At 35.3% G+C, this 20,913-nt stretch overlaps 1 protein-coding gene across 4 annotated transcripts in view; it reads right to left on the reverse strand.

Annotated features, from left to right (window-relative positions):
* The window catches only part of pio (zona pellucida domain-containing protein piopio), a 163,174-nt gene that overhangs the window by 60,526 nt on the left and 81,735 nt on the right, over positions 1-20,913 (reverse strand). For all 4 annotated transcript variants that reach the window (XM_073989696.1, XM_073989700.1, XM_073989698.1 and 1 more), the window contains exons 2-3: positions 10,991-11,046; positions 10,780-10,825 (exon numbers count right to left, since the gene is read on the reverse strand). In XM_073989696.1, the coding sequence (XP_073845797.1) occupies positions 10,780-10,825; positions 10,991-11,041 (97 nt within the window). In that variant the 5' untranslated portion in view covers positions 11,042-11,046. The remainder of the gene's footprint in view (positions 1-10,779; positions 10,826-10,990; positions 11,047-20,913) is intronic.

Below are 20,913 nucleotides of genomic sequence, written 5' to 3' on the forward strand. Positions count from 1 at the left end.
TTCAAAAATGAGGCCGGAGCTCGCGTTACGGTCAATGGAGATCGTTACCGCACCATGATCAATGATTTTTTGTTTGAAAATATGGATGACATTGATCCGGAGTAGATGTGGTTTTAACAGGATGGCGCTGGCGTGCCATACGGCGAACGCAACCATCGACTTATTGAAATCAAAATTTGGCGATAAGTTGATTTCGAGAAGTGGACCTGTCAATTGGCCTCCAAGGTCGTGCGATTTGACACCTCTCGATTATTTCCTGTGGGGCTACGTGAAGTCACTGGGTTATGCTGATAAACCAGCAACAATTGATGCCTTGGAGGCCAGCATTGTTCGTGTTTTTCGTGACATACGGCCAGCAGTGCTCGAAAAAGTGGCAAAAAATTGGACGTCCAGAATGCACTTCGTCAAGAACAGCCGCGGTGCCCATATGCCCAAAATCATTTTTAAATGTTAATGTCACGTACTGGTCTTTCGAATAAAAAAAAATTTGATTACAATTTAATTTTTTGTGTTATTTTTTACAATTTAAAGTTCTATCGGGCTTAAAAAACACCCTTTAGTTCCCTAGCGTCTCGTAAGAGCATACGGCTCAAGCCTTCGGTAAGAAAACCTTAAATCTTCCATATGAAGACCTCAAGAATTCTATATGAAGACCTCAATTCTTCCATATGAAGACCTCAAGTTTTCTATAATTAGTCTTCTATAAGAAGACATCAAGTCTTCTCTAAGAAGGCCTAAAGTCTTCTATAAGAAGACCTAGAGTCTCCTATGTGAAGACCTCAAGTCTTCTATAAAAATACCTAAATTTTTCTATAAGAAGACCTGAAGTCTTCAAAAGAAGACATCAGTCCTCCTATATGAAGACCTCAAGTCTTCTATATGAAGATTTCAATTCTTCTATATGAAGATCTCAATCTTCTATAAGTAGACTTCAAGCCTTCTATATGAAGACCTCATGTTTTCTATGACAACACCTCAGGTCTTCTATAATATAACTTTAAGTCTTTCATATGAAAACCGCAAGTCTTTTATAAGAAGACCTCAAGTGTTAAATAAGAAGCAGTCAAGTCTTTCATAAGAAGACTTCAAGTCCTCGACGAGAAAAGTTCAAGTAATCTATGAGAAGACGTCATGTATTCTACGAGAAGACTTCAAGTCTTCTACGAGAAGACTTCAAGTCTTCGATGAGAAGACTTCAAGTCTTCTATGAGAAGATATCAAGTTTTCTATGAGAAGACTTTAAGTCTTCTAATAGAGACTTGAAGTCTTTTCATAGAAGAACTCAAGTCCTCTATATGAAGACCTCATGTTTTCTATAAGAAACCTCAAGTCTTCCTCTTATGAGTTCTTCTTATAGAAGACTTTAGGTCTTCTTACAGAAATCTTCAGGTCTTCTTTAGAAGACTTGATATTCATATAGAAGACTATATTTCTTCTATGAAAGACTTCCAGTCTTCTCATAGAACACTTGAGACCTCAAGTCTTCTGTAAGAAGACCTCAAGTCTTCCATAAGAAGAACTCAAGTCTTCTATGAGAAGACTTCAAGTCTTCTAAAGAAGACCTGAAAATTTCTGTAAGAAGACCTCAACTCTTCTCTAAGAAGGCCTTAAGTCTTCTATAAGAAAACCTCATATCTTCTATAAGAGGACCTCAAGTCTTCTATAAGAATTCCTGAAATCTTCTATAACAAAACCTTAAGTCTTCCATGAGTAGACTTCAAGCTTTCTATCAGAAGATTTGAAGTCTTCCATGATAGGACTTCAACTCTTCTCTGAGATGACATCAAGACATCTGTGAGAAGACTTCAATTCTTCTATGAGAAGACTTCAAGTCTTCTATAAGAAGATCTCAAGTCTTCTATAAGAAGACCTCAAGACTTCTATAAGAAGAGCATCAAGTCTTATGTGAGAAGACTTCAAGTCTTCTATGGGAACACTTCAAGTCTTCTATGGGAAGACCGCAAGACTTCTACATGAAGATTTCAAGTTTTTTATATGAAGACTTCAAGTCTTCTTTGGGAAGATTTCAAGTCATCTATGAGAAGACTTCAAGTCATCTATGGGAAGACTTCAAGTCTTCTATGGGAAGACTTCAAGTCTTCTATGGGAAGACTTCAAGTCTTCTGTGGGAGGACTTCAAGTCTTCTATGGGAAAACTTCAAGTTTTCTATGGGAAGACTTCAAATCTTCTATCGGAAGACCTGAGGTCTTCTATGAGAAGACTTCATGTCTTCTATGAGAAGACTTCAAGTCTTCTATGAGAAGACTTCACGTCTTCTATGAGAAGACTTCACGTCTTCTATGAGAAGACTTCACGTCTTCTATGAGAAGACTTCACGTCTTCTATGAGAAGACTTCAAGTCTTCTATGAGAAGACTTCAAGTCTTCTATGAGAAGACTTCAAGTCTTCTATGAGAAGACTTCATGTCTTCTATGAGAAGACTTCATGTCTTCTATGAGAAGACTTCAAGTCTTCTATGAGAAGACTTCAAGTCTTCTATTAAAGCCCTTAAGTCTTCTATTAAAGCCCTTAAGTCTTCTATTAAAGGCCTCAGGTCTTCTATTAGAAGACTTCAAGTCTTGTATAAAAAGACTTAAAATCTTCTATAAGAAGATCTCAAGTCTTCTATAAGAAGACCTCAAGTCTTCTGTAAGAAGACCTGAAGTCTTCTATAAAAAGACCTCAAGTCTTCTATAAGAAGACTTCAAGCCTTCTTAAAGAAGACCTGAAGTTACCTATGTGAAAACCTCAAGGCTTCTATATAAAGACCTCAAGTCTTCTATATAAAGACCTCAAGTCTTCTATATGAAGACCTGAAATGAGCTATATGAAGACCTCAAGTCTTCTATAAGAATACCTAAAGTCTTCTATAAGAAGTCCTCAAGTCTTTGGACCTGAGAGCCAAAAATTGTCGCCCTTATTTTTTTTTGTACTTATTCATTTTTGTTGGTTCTTAGAAACTGGGAGGTATACAAAAAAAGCTTGTCGTCATTGCCATCAACATGATAAACACCATGATCATCTTTTGCAACAGCAACAACAACATTGTTTAAAACATTCTTCTTCTTTATTTGCAACATTTCCTGTTTAGACAACATTTTTGTCGTATATATTGGAGGCCAAAGAATCAACCAACCAACAGAGCCCATAACTGGAATAGCAATTCAGTGGAGGAAGGGGACACCCCGATTATTGTGTAAAAGGTTCTTAACTTCATGGCCATTGTTAACAATTCACAGTGACATGATGATTTTAGGCTTTTGCCAAACAAAACTTCATTATGAACAAAAAAAAAACGCTCCCAGTGGATGTGCAAAGACGAAGAAGTGTAAAGCAGAAACGAAAAATTACACAGAAGTTGGTGATGTCTTGAACATGGCAAAGCGAATGCAAAGAACTCAAGCAAAAAGAATATTCACCTTTATGGTTGTTAATAATGGTTAGAGCATAGTTGCCAAGAGCTTGGTGGTGTGATGGTCTAAACCTTAACTAACTTGCAGAAATTTACCAAAGACTTCTATAGACGAATTTTCATGTTGTATTCTGTGGAAATTCTGCAGTAAATGTTAGTTAGATTGGGGCTCAACAACTTCCTTGTTTGTTGGTTTTTTGTTGTTATTGCTGAATTTTGATTAGCAATAATGGAAGCTATGTAGCCTTGGTAAGTTGCATAGCCTACCGTTTGATGCAGAACTAATTTAAGCGTTCTTGTTTTTTTTTTTGTTTTTGCAATCATAAATGTAAGTTTTTATAGCCTGCTGATATGCATGTGTCTGCTGTGGCCCCTCTATTCGCTTGTTCAGCTATTTAGAATATTTTATCGTTTTATCTTTGCTTTACAAGTTGAATGTTGTCTTTGTGGAGAAGAGATCATCGACCTTTATCATAATTAGAAATGCTTGTTTTTCCGCTGCTTCTACTAAGTCTGGTCAATACAATGTTCTGGCATTTATGTGTGCAATTTTCTTTGCTACATTACTAACGATCGTTAATGTGTACGAGTATGCTTGTTAAAAGATATCGCAATGATATAATTCTTGTTTTCTGTTTTTTTATGATAATTTATGGATGTCATTAAAATATGATGCTTTTGATTCGTATAATAGGGGAGATGCTGGTTTATAACTATTTTAATTATTACCTAAGATGACGGGTATATTGCAAAATACTAGAATGACAGAGAAGAAAAAGAAAATCTTTTCTTGGAAATATTTCTGTAGTATGTAGTAGTTTAGCAATGGCGAGAATTTTAGGAGATTTTTAGATGAACTAGATGTAGTTGAAAGCTTGTTTTGTGACACGAATCAAAAATCATTTGGGCCTTTTTAAATGAAATTCAAACACCTTATGGCGAGTTTGTATATACCAAGATTTACCAACATTGTCAATGAGATTTTTGATCTGACGAGAAACCGAAATGCTAAATTCCATACATTTGGTTTGGGAAAATTCGTAAATTAGAGCAGAACAGGCATATAAGAACAATACCAATATTATCGTCTTAATAAAAGATACATCAGTATTTAAAGTCAACAATCTGTCATGAAGTTAGACAATTAATCTGTTTGGTGCCAAAGACAAAACATATATTCTACTATTACAAACTAACCCAAAATTACAAACGATCAATGACAGATCATACAGCGGCTTCTCGAACAACGTATAATTTCCTTCATATGTTTTGCCCATGCCTTTTTAATTTGCGGATTGAAGGTTTAGGAAATCTTTGGAGCCCTTATCATGGGAAGTATGGACTTCCTCAAAAGCATACTTAGCAAGTTATAAACATGACTACAATGATTATCTACTGTAATAAATTCAAAACTATCTGTAATCTGGATTTGATTGTAAATTCTTAAACCGGTCTGTGAATAAGTACTACGGCTCATCACACAGTGGTTCCGCCCGTGGACAAAAATCGAAAAACTGATGGCGACAAATTTTATTGCGGTTGAAATAAATAATCTCTAAACATATCAAATTTTTAACATCCAGCCTTATTTTTGTAAATTTACAGCGGTTATACGCCAAGTTAAGTGGAAGAAGTTATGATTTGTATGTGAGGCATTAAAAACGAAAAATACATCCGCAAAGCATTCGTAGGTTATGAGTAAAATTATAAAAAATTGGAGAGGAAAATGTGCAATTTTCAAAGTGAAACTTATAGGCGATGGCATTGGCAATGTTTTTACGAAAAAACAAATTCATAATTCGTTTTCTAACTTCATTAAAAATAAATTCTATATAAATGACTTTTTCTGCTATTTTTAATATAATTATTATTAATTTATGTTGAGTTTTACTAAAGTTGTGAGCATTTGTGAGTGTCGGAAAATTTTTTTAGAGTGCAAGGGAAAGTCTCTGGTTGACGATTAAAAAGGTCCAGCTGCCCCCATATGCTCACTCAGAACTCAAAATGCAAAATTACAGCCAAATCGGTTGGAAAATGTGGGTAAAATCGTCAAAATTTCGAAAATTCGGAGGTACGTTTATATGGGGGCTATACCTAAACGTAGACCAATATTGACCATTTTTTGCATGGAGGTATTTGGTTCACTAAAAACTCAAAATGCCAAATTACAGCCAAATCAGTTGGAAAATTTCGCTAAATACCGAAAATCTTAGGGTATATTTATATGGCGGCTATACCTAAACGTGGACCTATATTGAATATTTTTTGCAAGGAAGTAGTTTATTTACTCAGAACTCAAAATGCAAAATAACATCCAAATCGGTTGGTTAATTTGGCCAAAATCGTCAAAATACCACAAATCGGTCTGTACTTCTCTATGGGAGCTATACCCAAATATGGACCTACATCCACTAAAAATGGGTTTCTATCTATCAAATGTTTTGCCGCCTGGGCCAACATAACACCGGCTTAAATATAAAGGATTTGAATCTGTGGACATTAGCCTCATGTTTGTGAATGGGGTCAACAATCGACGTCAGTGTAGTATATAGAAATCCGAGCCACAAAGACACCTATAACACCGTATATTTCAGCAGGATCGAAGTTTTATGATGCGGAGATTATTTATTTATATTGTAGCCATTAACTTTTCCTGTAACCTGGCATAATTTTCTAAATAAATGACAATAATGAAATGAGGGAAAGCAAACAAAGGATTAGGCCTATGAAGACATCTTCGAACTTGATCTAATTAACAAATCTGATACTTCTGTGGGAATGTCTTTTGTACACTAGTCATTTTGTGATCAGGACCACAAGACTAATTACAGTAAAAATTTCAAAACGATCATCAAACAGCTCTTTAATCGCACTTTAGCCTACTTTAGTGCTCAACTCTGCACTCCATGTGGTGGACGAAGTGTATATTCCTCGCGAGCAAACAGGTGGCAAGATCAGACAAATAGGAGTTTGGACTTTCAGAAATGACAGCAGGGAAGGTACCTGTCGCCAAGATAGTACAATCATCCGCATACCTTACGATATCAATGCCGTCGGGAGCGGGTGGAATAAAACAGAGCTAGAGGTTAAGCAGTTCCGGAGATATCACACCACTTTGGGAAACTCCATGTTCCGCTCTATGGGACTTGAACTTTTTGTTCCTGAATTCCACGTTCGACTGGCGTGTACACATATATGTGATTATACACGACTGGCGTGTACACATATATGTGATTATGCAACGTTTAAAACTTGGCCGTAGGGTAAAGGGATAGGTAATGGAAAGCAATAATCGATTTTTCGAATTTTCGATATTGGTCTAAAACTAAAAAGGTGGTTTTTTGGTCTGGCGATTATTTCACTTGTCATAAAACTCAACTTTCGACTTTTTCATAACCGCAGAAAATCGATTATGATCGATTATTCGTCGATTTTCGAGTTTTCTTTTGAAAATATAAAACCGCCAAGTCAGCAATCAATGGGCAAACTCGAAAATCGATCACAAGATAATCGATTATGCGATTTTCCTTCCAGCCAAAAGTCGACCACGATTTTTAGACTTTTAACTACAAAAAGTCGACTAATCATTAATCGAAAGTCGACTTACCTTTTGATAAGTCGAGAGCAACCAACACTGTTCTATAGCACGCCTTGCTCTAGTTGAGTCATCGACTAAAATGTGTGAAGATGACGTGCAGCGCTGTTGCTGTGCTGCTTACATAACCCATGCTGATAAACGCCAACTGGATAGCTTTTTCTGATGCTCAAGAGAAGTAAAACCTCAAAGATATTTGCTAAGGGCGACAAAAGCGAAATCGGTCTGTACGACTCAACTTGGATGGCATACTGGCCTGGCTTCAGTAGCGGGACCACCCTGCCCATTTGCCAGACTACGGGAACGATATTGTTGGCTAGTTACAGGAGAACTTTGGTGATATACTCAATTCCTGGCCAATCCAGTTTTTTTCATCATTATCATGGGGATTCCATCAGGGCCCAACACTTTGGATGACTTAGCGTTCCTAATAGTATTCGCAACATTATGCATTGTAACTTGTGGTGCTTTCTCCTCGGCAGGAAAAGAGCTAATGCGACATGGTACTCTTCTCTTCGCCCTGTCACTGCCGGGCTGCTCGACAAACTATCGAATAAAATAACATGCGCATCTCTTCGGATCAGTCAGCGTAACGTGACTGAGGTGCTATCTTCGTTCTTTCCAGAGTTCGATAGTGACTTAACCGTTGCCCACATGTCATTTATTCCGGCTCCAATGTCGCAACTCTTCAGATGGTTTAGCCAATTGTTCCGCTTATGCTCACTGACTTAACTTTCAATATCAGCTCCCTGACACTGGGATTGGTTCGACTCATCACGCTGTGCTGGAGGCGTTATCATTGACAGTGCAAAAGGTAGAGCTATTAATCTGATCTGCCAGCACTATACCCTTCTGGTCATTGCCCAGGACCTAATGTCACTACTCATGATGAGCATTAAAGATCCTAAAGACCAGTCGGTTATTCCCTTCCAAATGCGGGCAAAGGTTGGGTCTATAAATTGGAATAATGTTATTTATCGGCGGGATGTATAAGTTAACAAGCAAAATACCAGCAAAAATACCGGACCCCGCCCACTTTTTTTAAATATGTTATATCTTGAAAACTGATGACAACGCCCCACACTTTTCAATACATTATTTTTCCAAAACTACTGAAACTAATTTCATGCAATTTTCAGAACATGTTCAGGAATATCAGGTGATCCAAAATGCTATATATTTGTAGACGAATTTCGGTAGCCTATTGCTTTATAATCGCTTATTTGCTAAACTTATGAGTGCATCGGCTTGCAAATTAATTTTCGGTGGTTGCGCCCCCGTTTAAGAAAAACGATACACAGTTAGTCAACTAAATTATTGCAAACCATGAATTTTCAAAAATTTAGATTTAGATTAGGAATTACTACAAGAAATTCTTTCAGTATTTTTGGAGTTTTTGTTCATAGGGTAAAGACAAGGGACATGGACGATAATAAATCCTAAACAGCATCAATGGGCGAAAAAATCCGACAGACCGAGAAAAAAAGGTTGCAGACAAAATCTGTTGGTAAATTTAAAACCCTCGTCGTAAACTGTTACAATACAGCTGAACATATCGAACGGTTTGGTAAAAGTCTGGTAACTTATCAGCAGACGGCGGAATCCTATGCAAATGCATATATGGCTAGGATGGTCGCAGAGAAAATCTGATTAGACAGAAACTCGTTTTATTACAAAATAAAACGAATTAGGCCCAGACATTTTTGCATATTTTGCATATCGTGCATATTTTTACATATCTGCATAAAATGAGCATATGCAAAACCATATGCAAGAATATATTCAAGGATTTGTGGTCTAAATATCCCACCGAAATGGCTGATATTCGGTATTAAGTCTTCGTTAGGGGTATGCAACTTTACAACTAAAATCTGTCCGTATAGGTCCACGTCTTCATATATCCCCCATAGAACGGTACCTACCGATATTCGGTATTTTGAAAGTTGTAGCCTCAATATGCCACCGAAATGACTGAAAATTGGCATCTTGTCTTCGTTGGGGGTATGAAACATTCCACCTGAAATTTGTCGGCATAGGTCCACGGCTTCATATAACCCCCATAGAATGGTACCTCCCGATTTTCGGTATTTTAAAGGTTGTGGCCTCAATATCCAACCGACATGACTGAAATTTTGCATTTTGTCTTCGTTGTGTGTATAAAACTTTCCACCTGTAATTTGTCGGTATAGGTCGACTTCTTCATATAGCCCCCATAGAACGGTACCTCCAGATTTCTGGTATTTTGAAGGTTGTGCCCTCAATATCCCTCCGAAATTTCTAAAATTTGGTATTAAGTCTTCGTTGGGTGTATAAAACTTTCCACCTGAAAGTTGTAGCCTCAATATGCCACCGAAATGACTGAAAATTGGCATCTTGTCTTCGTTGGGGGTATGAAACATTCCACCTGAAATTTGTCGGCATAGGTCCACGGCTTCATATAACCCCCATAGAATGGTACCTCCCGATTTTCGGTATTTTAAAGGTTGTGGCCTCAATATCCAACCGACATGACTGAAATTTTGCATTTTGTCTTCGTTGTGTGTATAAAACTTTCCACCTGAAATTTGTCGGTATAGGTCGACTTCTTCATATAGCCCCCATAGAACGGTACCTCCGGATTTCTGGTATTTTGAAGATTGTGCCCTCAATATCCCTCCGAAATGGCTGAAATTTGGTATTAAGTCTTCCTTGGGGGGTAAAAAACTTTCCACCTAAAATTTGTCGGTTTAGGTTTAGGCCTTCATATAGCCCCCATAGAACGATACCTCCCGTTTTCGGTATTTTGAAGGTTGTGGCTGTGGTTATACATTTCTCTACTTTATTGACTTGTCTGAAGAGGATTTTAAACAGAAAAATTGTAAACACAAACATTTTTGTACCTATTATTCAAATATTTGTTGCATAAGAAAATATGTAAAATGCACAAATTTTGCATATGCAAAAATTTATGCATTTTGCATATGTCATATGTTTCGATTGCAATGTAATCAGAAGCCAAAAATATGCCCAGTCCCAAAATTTGACATGAATCGGACCAAAAATAGGGGTTGCATAAAATTCCGCTGTCTACTTATCAGAGTAATGATATGGGATTGTCCACTCCGTGCAAACATTCACAAAAACTATCAGATTCAGATCAAGATCAGATCAAGATTGTACTGAATTGAGTCTGGCAGTGAATGGCGAAAATACCAAGTTGATGGTACCAACAGCATGTTTAGGAGGATGGATCAACTTCTACTACTTATTTAACTACTTCCTTAAGTGACCACAAAATAAATACTTATTTCTCGCGACATTCCCTTGTTAAAATAATGGGTTACTATGGGGTTTTGTAATGAGTATTTTGTTCGCTTGTTGCTGTCCCTGGCAATACGAAGAATAACGCAATGCTTATTGGACTCTTTTAAGTATGTTCGGTTTCGAACACAGTTTGTACATGTGTAAATAATGGAAGAAGTTAAAACGCCATTTGCATTTTATTTTATTGCCAGGTTAACCTTCTTCATGAGGAATTACTTGATGTTAACGCAGTGGAATTGACCATTTGAATCCAGCTGAATTACAAAATCCGGTTTTATCTAAACGTACTATAAGATATTTTAATGTCCTAATTTTTTTTTTACATTTTTTCAACATATCATTTAGGGGTCATTTAAAATTTATTGACACTAAAAATTGTTTTTATTGACAAACATTTGTAAGTTTGCATATAAACTTTTCTTCAAATGATTTATTTTGAAACAGAATCTAACTTTTCAGAATACTTACTTTTTGTTGGTATTTGGGCACCATTTACTATTGACAAAACAATTAACTGAAATAGACGAAGGAAAAAGGAACATTAAATAGAAATAGACAAAGAGGGAGAGATAAAGATTTACATTAATCATAGATAATGACAAAGAAAAGTGGAGATGACAACTAACACTTTTTCTTTTAATAATGAAATGGCAGAAAAATAATAACATAAACAACTTACCAATATACTCAGCGATGTGTATAGGCAGCGATGATGTGTGAATGAGCCCATATTGCCTAAAAGAAGAAAGAAAAAAATATAAATTAGTAATGAAATATTTAATGGTTTCATAAATTATATATGCAAAGCTGATTACCTTCTATAAATAATATAAAATAAAAATAAGCATGGTTTTATGTTTTTATCCATTAAAATTTCTTAGAAAAAAAACGCCCTCGCAAAAAATGGTGTTAATCAGTTTTTTTGCTATTCATGGCATCATCATGCACATCTTTTATTAGCCAAAAGCAATTTAGGACGCCTGTGGTTTTGTCTATTAACCAAACTTACAAACTGAAATGATGAAATTACATCTTCCCCTGCAGCAACCTTAAACTACATTTCTTCTAGATAAAGAGATGGAGTGAAAACAACATACCAATTACCAAGGTTTCTAAGATTGACAGCCACTTTCTTGGCCAGGGTGTGTGTAGCCAACAAAAGATTTTTAATGATGTTTTGATTGGAAAATAATTTCTTATGCTCGTTTCTGTGGTTAGATTGTGTGTGATTTTGTTGTTTTTGTTTTTGTATGGATTAGAATTTCTTTGCCTAAGCAAGCCTAAGAATGTGAGAAAAATCTATGGTTTGTTTGGGTTTTTGGCACAAAGCAATTACATTTACTTATGACCTTAAAAAAGAAAGTCTGGGCACTGTTGAATGCCAAACAAAATGGGGTTTAAGGTACAAACCATAATTTGGTAGTTTGTTTATTTCTTCTGATATTTGCAGTGATTGACACAAAATATTGGTGGCATAGAATAACAATAGAAAACTTTCTTTGGAAGGAAACATATTTTTATGTGCCTTATTTAAAATGGATTCGGTATGGATGTGTTAACAACGCATATTTTATATATGTTTAGCTATACCCGAATTTCTGAACGCCAATTCAGTAAATATGTATGTATATAATTTGCAACATTTATCAAACTCAATCTTGTTTTATCCCATAAATTAAAAAAAATCACATCAGACCACATAAATAACAATGATTAATAGCCAGGTAAAAGTATATATCTTTGTCTGAAAAATAGAAATATGTAATTTAAATTAAATTTCTTATTGCAAACTAAAACAAAAATCATAAAAAAAATCTTATGAATCACTGCAATTGAAATTAGATTTGAAAAATTCAAAAATTTCTTAAGGCAAAACCCTGAGGCAAAACGAGAGCTACAATACACTTAAATAATGTATTGCTTGCTTGAAAATGGAAACGGACTTTACGTATTACAAAATAATGATTTAAAAATAAATTTAGCATTACCAAAAATATAAGAAATTATATTTAAAATATTGACGGCGATAAAAATACTGTGCCCGTTCCAGATGACTGTATTTGGTGTATATCATCAATCTAAAAATAATAAGGCAACAAAAGCAGTCTGGACGACCAAAGAAAATTTTAAACAATTTAAATTTAGTATCTTACTGAAAAGGTTGTTCCAAGGTGGAATTTTTAATATAAAAATGGGCAATTTTGAGTGAAATCGGACACTTTTGCAAAAAAGTAGTTTTTGATTTCCGTTATTTTTTACTGTGTTTATGCTGCTCCTCAGCAAAACATTTCAGTATATTTTCAGTTTTTTAACCAATAGTTCCAGAGGTATTGGCCGTAAAAAAAGGGAAATTCAGTAAAAACTCTATGCAAAGAAATACTCATAACTTCTTTAATATTGGTCCAAATAGAGTAAATCTTTTTTTTAAATTTGTTTGTGTTTTTATTAGCAATCTTACAAAAAATAAAAATTTTGCACAGTGGGCTTGGGTGAAATTTTCGCGATTTAATATTTAAAATCAATTTTTTTATCAATGATTAATTATACACTTCGATTTACTTGAAATTTATTTCTATTGTATTTTTGGGATTAGATTAATTACTAATTTTTTAAAATTTGCCAATTAAAGTTTACCATACTACCAGTGTGAAACCTTTGTTATTTTAGCAAATAAAAAAATGCTTGTTTATCTTTTTTTGAGTGAAAGGAAGAACGCTATTGCTTTTGGTGAAAATGTGTGTGTGTGTGATTTCACATATCGACGCCTCCAAACAATAGTATGCTAAGTCGACTTAGCATGTTTTCAAGTTCTTTACATTTTTATATTTAACGTCCTTTAACTTAAATTCTGTCAAATTTTGGTAATAATCGGACAATCCGAACAGAAGTTATAAACGAATATTTAATTAGCATAGTACTGAAGGTCAAAGAAATTTCCAAACTTTTAGAGCTTATCCTGCAAAACTCACTTTTTAGACTTAGCATACTATTATTTGGAGGTGTCGATATTTGCTGCACTAAACACGATTTCGATGACATTTGGAACGTGTGACTAAATTCGGTCTAGAAATAAATATGCCAAATTATATTGAAATCAGTATAGCTCCCATAATTATTTTCGGCCGATTTGAAATATTTGATGCAACAAACACCTTTAATATCTACAATTTTGATAACATTTGGTATGTGTGACACATAGATTTTCTGCCGATTTGAAATATTTGATGCACCAAACACTTTTTATCACTCCAAATTTTGATAAAATTTGGAATGTGTTACGGAATTTGGTCTAGAAATAAATGTGCCAAATTATATCGAAATCGGTTCAGATTTCAACATAGCTCCCATATACATATATTTTACATATCACGGTGCTCTTGAAGCAAATTTAAATGGAAGGTGCTTACACCTCGGAAGTTTTTGCGGATTCTGAAACTACAATGTTCATAAATGAGAAAAATAAAAAAAACTAAAAAAAATCGCCGGAGCGCTTTTTAAGTAAATCGCGATTTAAGATGGAATTTTTAAAGTTTGTTTAGTTTTTAACGATTTTGCTTGAAAACCGCAAATCCTACCTAAATCGGACTAAGACAGATGTTGTAGCTATGCAAATTCTCTACAAGATTGACCTTTATGGAGTTTTCGTAGATTTTACCGTTATTGAGATATATAAGTTCAAATTGGGACAATGTTTGGACTGTATCGCCTCCTTATAAAACAATGTAATGACGGCAAATTCTCATATTAAACTTATATATGTCAAAAATGGTACAGTCTAGGATAAAATTACAAAAGCCAATCTTGTAGAGAATTTTCTTGGCTACAACATCTTCTTTAGTCCAATTTCAATAGGATCTGCGGTTTCCAAGCAAAATCGTGAAAACCTAAACAACCCTTAAAAATGCCAACTTGAATCGCGATTTATTTAAAAAGCGCTTCGGAGATTTTTTTTAGTTTTTTGATTTATCTCATCTATGAACATTGTAGTTTCAGAATCCGCAAAAACTTCCGAGGTGTAAACACCTTCCATTTAAATTTGCTTCAAGAGCATCGTGATATTCATCCCGACTTTGATCCTTTCCTTAATAGTTTGTCCCAGTATTAGTGGGTATTATTTCTGGTGGAAAGTTGTATATATATAATTGTTCCACAAACATCCCAGATGGGACAAGGGAGACTTCTCTCATATCAATGAGTGCACGCCGATTCATATTGGCTCAATGATATGGGACCTACTTTTTATTGCCGAGTCCGAACGGCGTGTCTTACGACACCACTTGTAGAGAAGTTTTTCATGGCTTAAACACTCAGGAAATGTCGCCAAGCATTACTGAGGGGGAATTTTGCCACCGTTGAAAATTTGATGTTGCTTGGCCTGGGATTCGAACCGCAGACCTTCTGAGTGCAAGGCGGACGTGCTAACCATTGCCCCACGGTGGCCCCCAAAGTTGTATACCCACAACGAAAATTTAATGGAAAATTTCCGCGTTTCGATGCGACCGATACCGACAAATTTCTGGAAAGTTTTATACCCCCATCGAAGATTAAATACCAAATTTCGGCCACGTCAGTGCGATATTGAGGCCACAATCTTTCAAATACCGAAAATCTGGAGGTTTCTATTGGAAAGTTTTGTACCTCAAACGAAGACTAAATACCAAATTTAAGCCATTTCGGTGCGATATTGAGGCTAAAACCTTCCAAATACCGAAAATTGGGAGGTATCGTTCTATTGGAGGCTATATCAAAACACTGATATAGTCCATTTTCAATATCAAACGTCCTAGGAATAATAGAAACTTCTATACCAAATTATAAAGCTCTATCTTGTTTCAACAGACACCATCCATGATATGGTGGAGGGTATAATAAAATCAAATGTGGTCCGAAAATGTAGATAAAAACTTCAAAATACCTGTAGTGCGATTCTCTAACTCATTTTTTGAGTTACCGACAATTGTCGGTAAAATTAAAATGCTTATAATTACGGTAATTAACGATGTTTGTCGGTAAGTTAACGACGAATAAATAGTAGTCGTAAAGTTCTACCGATACCAAGAGTGTTGTCAACTTTTATTTGAACTTTTCATTTATAATTTTGCGTTTTAATTTTACCGATTTTTGTCGGTAACTCAAAAAATGTGTTAGAGAATCGCACTACTGAAATCGGTTGGTACCGAGCCCTACTAAATGTGACCGCAATTTTTAGTGGAGAAGTTATCTTACCACTTCAAACATTACATCTTATTTGGGCTGAAAACGTCGATAAATATTGTATTTATTATTCCAAAACGTGGACTTATGTCCACAATATTTTGATGCAGAAGTTTCTTGAGCACTTCGAACCCAATTACATCTTATTTGGGCTGAACATTTCGAAAAAAAAACTTCAAAATAACTGAAATCTTGGGGTACCGCTATATGGTGGCTATTCCAAAACGAGGATCGAGCGGTACCGTTATATGGTGCTTTCCAAAACGTGGACCTGTGTGCATAATTTTAGTTGGTGAATTGTTCTGACCACTTCAAACCCTAAATGCCAACTTACATCCGAACTGGGTCGAAAAAGAACTTCAAAAAATCTGAAATACTCAGGCACACCATTTTGGATGAAATGTTGGTTAAATTTCGAAGATAGGCCATATCGGTCCACTACCTCCCCAAAAAAGGTAAAAAATGTTCGCTAAAATGGTGTGCACGATAACTCTCGAAGGGAGCAACCCAATTGGTCACAACTTTGCATATAGCAATATTACTTCCAGGCATAGATCAGGATTGCATATGGACTAAATCGGTATACTTCTTCGTCTATCTCCCACACAAAATTTAGAAAAAAGTACAGTTTAACAGCTTGTCTAGGATAGTTTACTTACAGGCCCTGTTACGATGGCGCAATTTTTTCGGTGTCAAGTCCATACTTCCTGTGATAATGACCCCAAAAGCTCCCGAAAAGCCTGCCGGCATCAAATAAACTTGGCAGTACGCAAGAAGGGAGGGAGTAAGAATGGGAAATTATTTCTTACAGACTCGGATTACAACCGAATATTAACTACACCAGTGTGGTTTAAGGACTTGTCTGGGATCGTTTTTAAATTGTTGCTAACATGTTGTGTATGCGGCCCTAGTTACGACGCAAAGTGGTTCAGAATCGTTCTTTCCCGGTCAAAATTCTGTAACTTTTGAACGGATAAAGATATTTTTATTCAAATTCGGTCTACATAGTACGTACAGAGGAATTCTAGGTCAATGTTAAACTTTTGAGTTTTTTTTACTATTTTCATCGTTGAAAATTCATTGTTGAAAATTCAATCATATGATTGCTTTAAATCTTGAGTAATCCACCATAGGCTTAACTTTATAATTACTCTCTATTATACAGAGTAATGTTTACAAAACGCACTGACAGTCTTGCAAAATCTACTGATCGCTACCAATATTATGATTTCACCCCGGGAATTATCAATCGGCTTTTCAGTTTTTGAAATGATGATCTCTTAGTAATAAGCCGGACTCTTTAAGCATCAAATGAGAATGATGCTCACTTTTCGGATTTCCTAAAAACCACCAGCACAAAATATTTGCAAGCTGTCAACACGATTCAACTAAGACCTCATCGGACAACAGCAACACAGTAGTCAGTCAGTGAATTTTGTGCGGGATTTTTAAAAAAATTCCTACAACTCACTATAAAACAAAAACCAATTCTATAAAAACTAAAAAAAATGTTTGAAAAAAAATTATTTAAAAAATATTATTATTTTTTTTTTTTCAAAAAAATGTAAAATTTCTTCAGAAATTAAACCATGTAATTTCAATAAATTAAAAAAAAAGTGTTAAACGAACGCAAACGGGCGAGTACAAAAGTATGGGCTGAAAGAGGACACTCTCGGGCATCTTTCTATGAATACCGAATTCTTCCGAAAAATAGCTATTTCTTTCTCCAGTAATTGGCAAAAATTACGTATTTTCCAAAATTAGGACAAAATGATCATCTTTAGGAGCACGCCACGTCCACACCTTCCAAATTTTTTTCCTAATTTTGTGGTTTCTTTAGTTTCAATATGATTACTATCGAATACCATGTAGACATTAACAATCGGTGACAACAAAAAATTGGGTTTTGGGCAGGAAAATCGATTCCCAAACCAATGTGTGACGGTAAAAAATTTTTTCGGGGGCAAGTACATACTTCCTGAGAAGTTGGCCCAAAAACTCAAAACCCCCTATAGAAGTAAGAAGAACTGTGTTTACTTCTTTTCTTCAGATCCGAGGTTAAGGATTTGTCTCTGTCGGCACAGCTGACTGATACTTTCTTTCTTGTTGCATTCTTCTATTTGTCACCTAAAAAACTCATCCTAAACGTTTAAATCTCCCAACATCTCCAGCTGCTTTTTAATCTTTAACTAATGACGTGATTTGGAAAAACAATCAAATCTTAATGAAGGAATTGTCAAGCTATGGATATTTTTTCATTTAAATATTTGTCAAATCTCAAATGAAAAGAGAAAAGATTCTTTAAAATATTCAAAATAATATTAAACCTAATCTATTTTCAGAAACCTTTCCATATGCATATATTTATCGAAGCTACTTTATGGCCCCTTAAAAAAATCTACTACTAACTAGAAGCTAACAAAACTGCTATTTGTTAGGTGATTAAAGAATCGTATGCTAGTATTTGTTGTTGTTTCGGCTGCTGTTGCCGCTAACATACTTTAAAATGAAATTTATGTTAATACGATCAAAGGAAGCCAAAGAAGAAATTTCTCCAATATCAATCTATAGGAAACGAACAAACAGAAGAAAATCTCTAAACAAATGTTTGTTTAAAACAAAAACAAAGATGTTTTTTGTTATTAATGGAAACTTGTTTTCCATTTTCCTTTTTACTGTTGTTGTTGCTGCTGTTGCCGAGAGAGAAAAAGGGGTTAGCATAGCACGAATTTGACCCAAACATAAAGTCAAATTGAGATCTCTTATGGCTATGTCTTTATTTTCCATTTCTTCTCAACGGCTCGATTTGAATAGGACATGACATGGCATGGTTGGAAAGCCAAGAAAAGGCATTGTTTTCCATCGACAACAACACGATTAGGAAACTTACTAAGAAAAACTGCCAACATTAATTTTCCTTTAGCTTCTTGTATGTTAAATGAAGTCTGTGTGATAAGCGACAAAAGCTTTTTGAAAAAACAAAAACATGACAAATACAAAATGTTTTCAATTCATGTTTTCCAATGTTAGAACGTATAAATCTCTTATGAGTTTGAAAGGAGACAAGGATTATTTGTTGTACAAGATTGGAATTGAACAATGAATTGTTGTTATTGTCATATGAACGGGGTAATTTATGAGCTTTCATTTATCAGATATTTTGGAAATTGTCTTGTTAAATGTTTTTACTTCACATACATATGCAGTGCGGAGGGTTCAACAGAAGATTTTCTAATTTTGATAAGATTCTGAAACGCTTCGGTCGTCACAACAGAACTGAAGACTATTTGATTCTTAATTGAATTAGTCCGCCGTTTCCCATTATTACTTAACAATTCAAGACAGCTAATAACTAGTGCGGGAAAATCAACCGCTTTATTTGTCTCAGCCTTTAATCCACAAACAATTTCGGTGAAACGTATTATTCAGAAGTTATTGAGGTTCCTTTCCGAATACACGTGAATGAGAACACTTACACTTAAACGTATCTTTAATTTTTATTACACCAAAATATCCTTTGTAATCTTTATTTTATTTTCAAAAATTTTCACTTCCCCCAAAGGGTTTTCTTTAAGAATTTTTTTTGTTGAGCTTGTAACCGAATCACTTCTAATTCAATACTGATTTAATATCACGTTTTCTATGTCAATCGAACAGCACCCAGTACAACATGCCATATAAACAATAAATTCTTCTTCTTCTTTCGTCTTCTGGTTACTTCATTTCCGTCTTAACCTTCACAGTTAGATTTTTTTGTTTGTGGCCCAAAAATGGCATGTCCGCCAACAAGAATCCAAAATAATAACAAACACTAACCGACAAACCAAAACCAAGAACCTCACGAATATTGAAATATGATTACTCATGATCATAATCGATCAACGAACGGACGGGTGGATAGATGGATTCACACGCTGGCTGTTATGATGAGTCGTTTTTCGGCCCGTATGTAGGTACATACATACATATGTAATGTGTGCTAGATTTTGAAAATTAACTAGAATCAAATTACGGTGTTCTACAGCACCACGGTACCCCGCATACTCTCAGAGTTGGAAAAGGTGAGAAAAATTATCATTAACATTACCATCTTCGGATGGTACTAAGAAAAACAAGAACAAAAATATGCCCTATCATGTCAATGAACGTGATGTTTGTACCAAACATCAAAACCTACACCAACCACAAAAGAACAATATCATGGTTAGAATATTGTGTAATGGAGTTCAAATAAAGTGGATCAAATTGTAATCGATAAGTTTCGTTGAGGAGAAAAACAAAGAAGTTGATGTTTATCGGTTGAATTTTGTGGCTAGGTTAAGAATTTTATTAGGTTCTCATGCCCTTGGACATTGCGTATATGGCAAATGAAAGTTTGAGGCTTAAACCTTCCTGTATAGGAAAGTTTGAGGCTCAAACCTTCCACTATAGGAAAGTTTGAGGCTTAAACCTTCCTCTATAGGAAAATTTGAGCCTCAAACGTTCCTCTATAGGAAATTTTGAGGCTCAAACCTTTCTCTCTAGGAACGTTTGAGGCTCAAACCTTCCTCTATAGGAAATTTTGAGGCACAAACCTTCCTCTATAGGAAAGTTTGAGCCTTAAACTTTCCAATAGAGGATGGTTTGAGCCACAAAATTTCCTATAGAGGAAGGTTTGAGCCTCAAACTTTCCTATAGAGGACGGTTTGAGCCTCAAACTTTCCTATAGAGGACGGTTTGAGCCTTAAATTTTCCTACAGAGGAAGGTTTGAGCCTCAAATAATTTATGAGTTTTCATTTATCAGATGTTTTGGAAATTATTTTCTAGATGAAAACATTATATAGCAAGGAGCGTTTAATAGGTTGAAAATGCAATCACATTTGACGCCATAAATCCATTACTATATATTTGGGCATCATACTATAATCCAAAACATTGGGAGTAGAGTTCAACTCTGAAGTCGAAGGTGGCTAAAACGCTTAAGTCGAAGGGGGCTACAAAATTTAGCAGAATAGAATATACATTCTCTATAGAGGTAGGTTTGAGCCTCAAACTTTCCTATAGAGTAAAGTTTGAGCCTTAAACTTTCCAATAGAGGATGGTTTGAGCCACAAAATTTCCTATAGAGGAAGGTTTGAGCCTCAAACTTTCCTATAGAGGACGGTTTGAGCCTCAAACTTTCCTATAGAGGACGGTTTGAGCCTTAAATTTTCCTACAGAGGAAGGTTTGAGCCTCAAACTTTCCTATAGAGGAAGGTTTGGGCCTCAAACTTCCTTATAGGGGAAGGTTTGAGCCTAAAACTTTCCTATAGAAGAAGGTTTGAGCCTGAAACTTTCCTATCGAGGACGTTTTGAGCCTCAAACTTTCCTATCGAGGAAGGTTTGAGCCTCAAACTTTCCTATCGAGG

Source organism: Musca autumnalis, unplaced genomic scaffold, assembly GCF_047663935.1.
Source record: "Musca autumnalis isolate F117 unplaced genomic scaffold, ASM4766393v1 scaffold_5, whole genome shotgun sequence".
NCBI classification, from domain to species: Eukaryota; Metazoa; Arthropoda; class Insecta; order Diptera; family Muscidae; genus Musca; species Musca autumnalis.